At 30.5% G+C, this 9,744-nt stretch overlaps 1 protein-coding gene across 1 annotated transcript; it reads right to left on the bottom strand.

Annotated features, from left to right (window-relative positions):
• Nucleotides 1–2,566: 2,566 nt before the first annotated feature.
• On the bottom strand, nucleotides 2,567–6,775 carry LOC101506254 (annexin D3). The gene is made up of 6 exons (XM_004510951.4): nucleotides 6,589–6,775; nucleotides 6,024–6,169; nucleotides 5,044–5,271; nucleotides 4,277–4,489; nucleotides 4,062–4,151; nucleotides 2,567–3,029 (listed from the first exon to the last, which is right to left on the bottom strand). Exons 1-6 carry the CDS (start codon nucleotides 6,662–6,664, stop codon nucleotides 2,817–2,819), a joined length of 966 nt encoding a protein of 321 aa, XP_004511008.1. The 5' UTR covers nucleotides 6,665–6,775; the 3' UTR covers nucleotides 2,567–2,816.
• Between the last annotated feature and the right edge of the window lie 2,969 nt (nucleotides 6,776–9,744).

The raw sequence follows: 9,744 nt of genomic DNA, 5'->3' as shown, positions 1-9,744 counted from the left end.
TCCATCTGAGGCTCAGGGACATTATCATGGATGTCTTGTCTTCGACGACGATGCCTAATTTGACGATTTGCTTCGTTTCGTCGTCTATTTGATGCTGTTGGTGGAATTCTCTCAACACCATCACCACCTCTATCACCACCTCTATCACCACGAATAATTTGGCCGAAAGCACCTCTCATCCTAGGCACTGCAACATATAAATATATAAATATTAAAAAAAATTATAAACAATAAAAAATCAATGTAACAATATATAAATAATATATTAATAATATATAAATGTAATAATATATAAATAATATGTCCCATTTAGTTTCAAAAAATTATAAATAATATATAAAAGTATGTTTCGAACCTTTCCCAGTAAACGTACGTTTCGAACCTTTCCCATTCAAAACTTCGAAACTGGGTTTCGAACCTTTCCCAGATTCAAACCTTCGAAACTGGGTTTCGAACCTTTCCCAGATTCAAACCTTCGAAACTGGGTTTCGAAACTTTCCCAGAACATTTCGAAAGTTTCCCCTGGCCTTGCATTTCAAAGATTTCAAAATGTTCGAGGAATGCATTTCGAAGGTTTCAAATTCAAGGAAACTTTCGAAACTTTCTTCTGTTTCGAATCATACAAATGCATTTCGAAAGTTTCAAAAACTGCAAATTTTCGAAAGGAAACTTACTTTTGCGTTTCGAATCTTTCAAATGTTCGAAGGTTAGGTTGATTCTGGATCGAATATTTGAAATGTTCGAATGATTTGGTGAAAAGTGTGGGTAAAATTTTTTTTTGGTTTTTATATATGTGATAGAGGGTAAAATTGTCTTTTAAGCATAACTGGGGGGGTGGCAGGTCAAATTGGGGGGGGGTGCCTGGTACAAAACTCTACTTTGATTGACATAATAATTAAAAAGACAAATGTTACCCCTTTTAAAATTTTCACCTCCCTTCACGTAGGTTGACCAAAACATCTTTCTTTTTTTTTTTTTTTCGTTATCTTTGGCCAAAATACATTTTTATCATTACAAATATTTACCCATCCCCTCCCAATTTAAATTCTTATACATGATAATTTTAATAAATATTCATTAATATAATTTTTAAAATTAAAATAAGATTATAATTTTAAAATTTAACAACTGCAGCACATACCATTAAGATATATAGCATTAATAATATTTATTATATAATATAAAAGTTTAATTGTCATACAATAGCAATGTAATTTTTTTTACAATATCAATTTCAGTACATCACAATTATTCATAGACATGATTTTAGAAATATTTATGTCAAAAGTCAAAAATATCTAATATAATTTAATGATTGTAATTGACGACGCTGTAAAAATCAACATTGATGGTGTCTATAAATTAAATCCATAATATAAATGATTAAACATGAATTTAATACTATTGATGTTTTCAAACTATTAATCTTAATAGATATAGTAATAGAGTTTGTCATTCTAAATAAAAATAAAGTTGTAACCATTAGTTGACTATAGGTGATGAAAACTATATATATTAATACAAGTATAGCTTTTAATACATACTAGTAGATTTGAAGATGTAAACTTTTACATATAGTTAAAGGTTTAAATGAAAACCTATTGACATACGTCATAGTTCCTCATGTTCCAAAATATTAAAAAAATAATAATGTATTTAATTAAATAGTCGACTTTGTTTAAGTCATTTTTCAGACCATCATTCAAGACATGTTTGTAAGTTGTAACCTCTTTCCTAGAAGTAGGGATAAGAATAGATTAGGTCATCCGTTAGGGACTTATGGCCTGACCTACTTATGGTCTGGTCTGATCTATTTAATAAAAAGGTTAGACTCAGATTATTTTTAAAACCTATTTATTTAAATAGGTCTGACTCAGGCTTATAAAAAACCCTATTAAATCTGACATGTTGACCTATATATATTTTATTATTTATTAATTTTATTTTTTATTATTATATTAATAATATTATTTTCTATTTTAAATTCTATCAATTAGGCAATTACTCGGTAGTCATTCCATATTTGGTAGTCATTCAATTAGTCAATCAAGTCGTTCTATATTTGTTTGAGGGTTTTAGAGTTTAAAAGATGTTTGTTTCAGATTTTTTTTATAATTATTTTGTTAGAAAAATTATTTTTTGTTTAATATATATAGATATGTACATTGATATTGGTACGTAGAGAGCATTATGTGGTATGAGTAGAGCATTTAAATATTTTAATATGAATAAAGTTTTTAAATAGGCTTCCAGGCCAGGCCAGACCAGACTTTTAAAAAGGTCAGGCCATGCCGGAAAAAAAAGCTTATAATAGGCCGTAGGCCAGATTTAGGCCTAGAAAATTAATCGTAGTTCAGGCTCAGGCCTTTCAAAGCCTGGCCTGGTCTTGCCTATTCTCATCCCTACCTAGAAGTGACGGAAGAAAACATTGTTTTGTACTCTGTAGCTTCCACGTCAGCATTGGGTTTTGGATTGTAGAAGGTCACAGCACTTCTTGCTCACAAATAGCTTAGGATTCATAACTCATACTATATCCATTGAAGTATTCTTTAAAGAACTCAAATAATTGCAACCATTATATATAGCAACTACTATATATTTTACATCATCAAATAAAGGTACAATCAATTAATAATATACAAACAAAGTCAATTCAGAATAACACGCATGCACGCACACACATATGGTTTTAATTTCAACTTTGAATTCTAATTTTTTGAAATAGAGTGGCAACATGGATAACATAATTTAAACCATCAAATGAAGATTTAAAGCAACCTCAGAACAGCATAAGAGGTGCTTCTTGTTGTGATGTATTAATCTCCTTTTGGTCCTTTTCCTAGCAAAGTCAATAAAAATTCTCTGTAGTCACCTGAGGTATCTCCAATGACATCATCATCTATACTTGATTTGTACATGTTAGCATATTCGAATCTAGCTTTTGACAAGTCGATTTCGGCTCGAGTTACGATAGCTCTGTTGAGGGAATCTTCGTCCGTTCCTATCCCGACGATAGAATCCCTTACAACCTGTTTGTTGATACAAGTCAACAGAAATGAGATTGCAATTATTTGCTGAATTTTAGTATTTTATAATATATATAATCTTGATACAGCTTGAAAGAAATTAGAGTAAATGCCAATTTTTAAGCTTTTATAGATAATATTTAATAACTTTGGTACTCTGAAAAAATATTCGTCAAATTGGTCCTACGAAATGACCACATTGATGCCAAAATTTGATATTGGAGAGCTACCTTAATGAAATTATCATTAGAAGGCCAAACAAACCGTACTTTAGTGGTGCACAACAACAACCAAGCTTTATGCAACTAACTAGGGTAAGCTACATGGATCAAACGACGCCATAACAGTCTATTATAGAACATATCTCTATTCAGCTCATTAATCTCTAGGTCTTAGCTGATAATTTCTCTTATAGTTTTTCTAGGTCTTCTTCTACCTTTATCTGTTTGACTACCCTCCATCTGATCTTAATCCTGCCTAGGTTAGTTTTTCTATGGATAGCTGGTCTCAAGTCCAGATAAAAGGAGACGGTTGTTGTGTCAAGCAGCCGACAGCCAACGTAAAACTTAGTCGAATCTCTATGGATCAAATATTTTAACGATGCAATACTAAAAAATCATAATTGCCTTGCCAATGAAAAAGTTTCTTGTAGATGTTTCTTTTAGATTTTGAGAGGCTTCAAAAGCAATTCTATTTGTAGCAAGAAAACTTGCTTTGACAAAAAGATGTCTTAGAAAACGCAAAATATGTGTTGGAGTATGCAATTATCCTTTTTGCGTTGCAAAGAATCTCAAGCAAAAATGCTAAATTGTCAATGCGAGCTATGAGTAATCTATACAATTAGTATGCGTAACATATCTAATATATTTAAAATCAGCAATAGTCTATAGCATGTATAATGTATCATTTAAACCTGGCTTTTGAAAATTAGACCACAGTTCTGGAAAAGCCATCACAGATATATCTTTTAAATTTTCAACATAATAATGTATTAACTTATAAACCTGTCTTTAGTAGAAGAAAATTAGCAAGTACCTTCGCAAAATGTCTCTCAGGGCACTCTATGCACCATACTACCACATTTAAGAGAGATGCCAAATCACCTTTACCACAATTTTGGATGTCCTGTAAAAAAAAAATACGAACTTTAATGATTTTAATAATTAATTTACATGACCACAAAAACAATACATAACTAGTTGACATTAAAATTAAAATCTTTAATAAGAACTTAAATCTTTAAGCAAAACCTCTTCAAATGTATGGCCATAAAGTTGCTTGTAGCATGCAAAAGTTTCCCGGAGCTGGAAAACATTCCTGGTGCAAAGTATCCAAACAACATGATCATCGTCTAATTTCTTATTGTTGACGGCTTCATGTAGTTTTTCTGCCTCTGACTTTGCAACCTCTAAATTGACTGTCACTTTGTCGTGCCTGTATGAGCTTACTAGGCCTATTAAAAGCTGCATGACACCACACATAATATGTTTACAGTTGAAGGCATACAATAAGTCTAGATGTTAAAACGTAATGCAAGAGAATCATTAGAGCGACAGTTCATGTTGACATTAATATTTGGTTGTCCATGGATCTCAAGTAGATTAAGGTATGATTATAGTATTGTTTGGATAAACAACTTAATTAAACGCTTACAACATAAGCACATATCATATAAATGCTTATGTATAAGCTATTTCAACAATAAAAAATAAAATAAATTCAAACTATTTTCATATAAGACGGTGATCGTTAAATCAAAGTTGGTTCTTATTTAAGGTTCGGTATTTTAGAATAAAAGTTAAAGGATGCACTAAAATTTCAGCACATTTGTTTTACTTTGTGTTACTATCCCACATTTCAAAATATGCATGTTTTCTGCACCTTTTAATCTTTGGTCAAACGACCACCGATATACTGATTGCATGAAAGCATGGGATTCTGAAGGTATGCAATCCAAATCCAACAAACTTATATAAGAATTTCTGTTCTATGTGACTGAGAAACTTCACAAACATACCTTTGTAAGGGGCTGAGAAACTGAGGCGATAATGTCCTCCTCAAGTGAGCAATCAAAAAGAGAGCAGTAAGCCTGTCTCACAGCCATCAAATGATTAGGAGACGACGCACACGCAATTTCAACCAGAACCTGCAGCTGTTTGATCCCCTTTCGCTTAACCTTCAATGCTTCCTTCGCCAGTTTTGCATCCCTTTCTGAAGGATCGTAAGTCCAGAGAATTATAGCATTCTGTTACAAAATATCACTGATCTGAGTCACGATATCGTATAGTAGATCCCATCATTACTTCAGAAAAACGACCGTGCTTTTAAAATCATATTGAAATTCAACAGTACAACGAACATTTCCGTGGATAAAAGAAATCATGTAACAAAAGCTTATACAATTGTTAGGGCAAACATCATTATCTTGAGCTTCACGTTATGCGTTGACAGATAAATATAAATCTAAATGACAGTTTTATGACAGAAATCTCCATTGATACACAATCATATGTAATATTTCTCTAAATCTACAATGATATAATTTAACCAAGACCTTGATAGTCAAATTCGTCTTAAACATAAAAATCTCCAGTAAAAAAAAAGGTAATTTTTTGTAAGATTACCCCCTTTTATTTTTAGCTTAATTCTATTGATAAACAAATTTAGAATAGTCAACTAATTAGAAAAAGCAAGTTTGAAATACTCAAATCAAATCAGCATAAAATTAAAATACAAGGAAGATAATAGGACACATGATGGATCAAAGTTTGATGGCAACCTACAATTTTATAAAAATGATGGACCAATTTTGTACCCAAAAAAAAACTACAATTTAAAATTAGCACAAGCAATCACTGAAAGTGACATGATTTCAGTTGATATCTGTAATATGCCAAAAAAGTACAAAATTTAAGAATTGTTTCTTATTAAACAAAACAAAATAAAAATAAAAAGAGAGAAAGACAAGTCAATGGAATTAAGCATAACATAACATACTCTAAAATCACCAGAGAGTTCAGATTGAAGATGATCAATGAGTGATTCATTATAAAGCTTCTGATAAGTTTCTTTAATTTCCTTCCTTTGTTGAGCATTTCTGTGTCCTAATACCAAAATTAACTCCTTTTCATTTGTTCCAAGTCCTACATCCATTTTCCAATAACCATCAGCAACAACAATAACAATCTAACCCCAACAATTACTCATAATAAAATCACCATGAACAAACAGAATAAAATTTACAAAAAGCATAAACAATAACTCCAATAAATAAAATTCCTACAAATTCTAAAAAAGCAAAAACCTTTGTTTGAAATTTACCCTTAGCTACAACATTGCATTGGAAAGATAAAAAAAGAATCTTAACTAATTACAAACATGCATATTACAAAGTATCATTTGTGAAAAACCGAATAATTAAAAACTAGAAAATTTCAGTTTTTTAACAAAATTCTCGATGCCCAAATTCTAAAAAACCATTAATAAAAAAAAAACAGCTTTTTAACTTTCTTCAGCAATAAAACAGGTTCCTTGAGAAAGAGAGAGAGAGAGAGAGAGAAACCTTGGAAAGCCTTTCTAAGACGTTCAGTGTCTTGTGTAGGAGAAGGAACAATCTCTGGAAGTTTCAATGAAGCCATTTCAATGTGTCGGAAAATGAATTTTTCAGTGAATACAAATCTCAACTTTAAAAGAAACTGTTTTGCATGTTTCTTTCAGCTGTTTTTTTGTCCCTCCTCGATGGATCCAACGACTTTGCTAAAAAAACACAAAATTTTATAAAATTTTACTTCTTTTACTCTTTTGCCCCTGCTTGATTTCAAATGAGGAAAATCTCTTTTACAATTATAGTACTTCTTGTTTTATGTAATTTCAGTTTTGCACGATAGTTCTCCTTAATTGGAGAAGAACACCGCAATTTCTATATATTTATATTTAATAAAATAAACCCTTAATTTGGTATTTGAATTATCTCTCTTTCCAATTTGCACATTGAATTATAATAATCAAGGTATTTAAAACAATCTAGATGTTGAATCATTATAGACAAATATTCAAGGTTTAAAGATTGAATTGAGGTAGAATTGAAGTTGGATTGAAAGTAATTAAATAATACTACTATAATTTTTATTAATTTTTAATATATTTTATTAAATAAAATATAACATTTAATTATTTATTTATAATTTTATACTATTGAAATCCAAAAAATTCTGCCAATTAATATTCAGCGGTTACTTTAAGGATGTATTTAATATTCAAAGCACACATAATGACTTTTACAATATCCTAAACATTTTACGAGGCCTAATATTATTAAAAAATATTGATGTCTTTGTCAATATCTATATCTTTATATACCTCTTATCAATTCTTTTAAAAATTATTAAAGAAAAATAAAAAAATAAAAGAGAAAAATAAAAGAATTGATGATTGATATAGAGGCAGTGGGAGTGTAGAGGAATATTTGGTGTAGGAGAGAGTGCAAGGAATATTTGGCACATCTAGATTTCCTCCCTTTCTCCACATCCCACTTTCTTCTATAAATTGTATATTTTCATATTCAATCCTTCCTTCTTCCGTAAATTGCATATTATCATCTTCAATCCTTCATGTTCTCTTTCTCATTTTCCACATCTACATCTCTACTTCATTATATATTTCTAATTTCACAATCTACTTCTATCCTCATACCTTAGGAGCCGTAAAATAAATAAATAAAAAATGAGTAGAATTTTGATTGAAGTTTATTTACTGTTGTAGGTAGGGTTACACATGGGTCTAGTTTGGTCAAAGTTTGGGACCCAGACTTATCCCCTAGATTGCATCTGGTGGTTAAAACACTAGTCACAACCCTGAGTTGGATTAAATATTACTGCTCATTTTCGGATTGAGTATTGAGTTGCGCAATTTTTTTAAAATCAAATTGTGAAAGATGGATCATTATGTTCTTTTAGAAAAATGACTCAGCCTCTTTTTTCCCCCAAAAACATGGGACAACCTATTTTCACTATTTTTTTAGCATCAAATACATAAATATACAATAAATTAGTAATACACACGCACACCTAAGAGGGGGGATGAATTAGGTGTGTATAAATTTTTTGATTTTTAGAGACTTAGTAGATTTTTTTTTTCTGTTTAGGATTGATGTATGGAAAAATGTAAATGGCAGAAAAATAAAGAACACAACAGTTTATTCTGATTCCCTTACAACTAAGGGTACATCCATTTCTCTTGCACACCATAAGATATTTTCCACTATTTGTTAGAATTAAGTGCAAGTCTAACTTTAAGACTTCTGCTACAAACTTTTAACAATCACCCTAAGATAACACACCACTATCTTAGTTTACAACACTTGAAGAAAGAACACTACTTTCCTCAATTTACACAATAACTTGAATGGTTTACAATAATAACTTTGACCGAAATCAATAGTGTATGACAATTGAGTACAATGATAACAATCTAATATAATTTCAAGTATAATTTCAGAAAGTTTATTCAAAGATTGATGAAAAGATTTGGAAATGATTGATTTGTTAAATCTGAATCTAAGAAGTATTTATACTCCTTAGACATCATTTTAGATCAGTGGCAATCGTTCTTAGAAGTTTGATAAACATATGCAATGATCGAAGTTGAATCTGAACTGAAAAATTGCATTGTTTGGCAGTTGTATTCAGCTACAACATGAGTGTAGTCGAATACACCTCTTGTAACGTTCAGTTTTATTTGAATTTTAAAACTTGTAATCGAATACCAATGAGTGAATTTTGCCACTAACTTGGTTTTGTATTCGGCTACACCATGTTGTAATCGAATACCAAAGTGTATTTTTAGCTACTGACTTAACATTTTTACTCGACTACACCATCTCATAGTTGAATACAAAAGTTCAGTTTTAGCTACTGACTTAGTATTTGTATTCGGCTACACCATCTCGTAGTCGAATATAGAAGTCCAATTTTAGCTACTGACTTGAGTTTATATTTGCCTACAATATGTTGTATTCAAATACAACTTTGAGTTTTGTCATAAACTTGATTTTCAAACATTGTTCATGCATTTTGACACTGTGAAAATTATTTTAATGCATATGCTCAAATGGAAGGTTATCATGTACATTTGAAATATAATAATATTAGATTGCATCATGTACTTTACATTATAAGACTTCTAGCATATTGATCATAGTTGACTTGATTGTTGACCTTTTTTGAGCTTGCAACTTGATCACTATCATTGATCTTTGTCTTCATAAAAAAGATAAGTAGTTTACATAAATGAAAATATCAAAGTCATAAATTTTATCATAAAATATTTACAACTATCAACATATGGGTCACATTAGTTATCTAGAGTCGGGTATAATTTTACCCAATACACAAGATTAGTTATTGGTTTTCTTGTTTTATAAACCAAGATGACTCAATCACCATACCCATATCGCTTTCTTGGGTCAATCTGGCCCGATTTCACTTAATTGATCGGGTTGACTCAACTCATTAACAATCCTTTACTTATAGAAAAATGAGAAGTGAAGAAAGAAGAAATGAATTTAAGTGACCTAACTTATGCCAAAGCAATGTCAATTTATTATTTAATAGATAAAAGCCAAATCTAGTCCAACCTTATAAAATCGGCCAAACAACCAGGTTTCCTAATTTCTACCCTGGTTTTGTTGTAGGGCTATTTCTAAGGCCGGTTGGAGCAG

Source organism: Cicer arietinum, chromosome 7, assembly GCF_000331145.2.
Source record: "Cicer arietinum cultivar CDC Frontier isolate Library 1 chromosome 7, Cicar.CDCFrontier_v2.0, whole genome shotgun sequence".
Classification (NCBI taxonomy): Eukaryota; Viridiplantae; Streptophyta; class Magnoliopsida; order Fabales; family Fabaceae; genus Cicer; species Cicer arietinum.
The sequence above is the reverse complement of the archived record's forward strand: the minus strand, read 5'-3'. Positions and strand labels throughout refer to the sequence as shown.

What these genes read in the sequence shown, in the direction of transcription:
- LOC101506254 (XM_004510951.4), bottom strand. Translation starts at nt 6,664, where the DNA reads ATGGCTTCATTGAAACTTCCAGAGATTGTTCCTTCTCCTACACAAGAC. An exon ending in TTTCTCAGCCCCTTACAAAG is followed by an intron (nt 4,490 to 5,043) that starts GTATGTTTGTGA and finishes GGTGTCATGCAG; the next exon opens with CTTTTAATAGGCCTAGTAAG. An exon ending in CTGAGAGACATTTTGCGAAG is followed by an intron (nt 3,030 to 4,061) that starts GTACTTGCTAAT and finishes ATCAACAAACAG; the next exon opens with GTTGTAAGGGATTCTATCGT.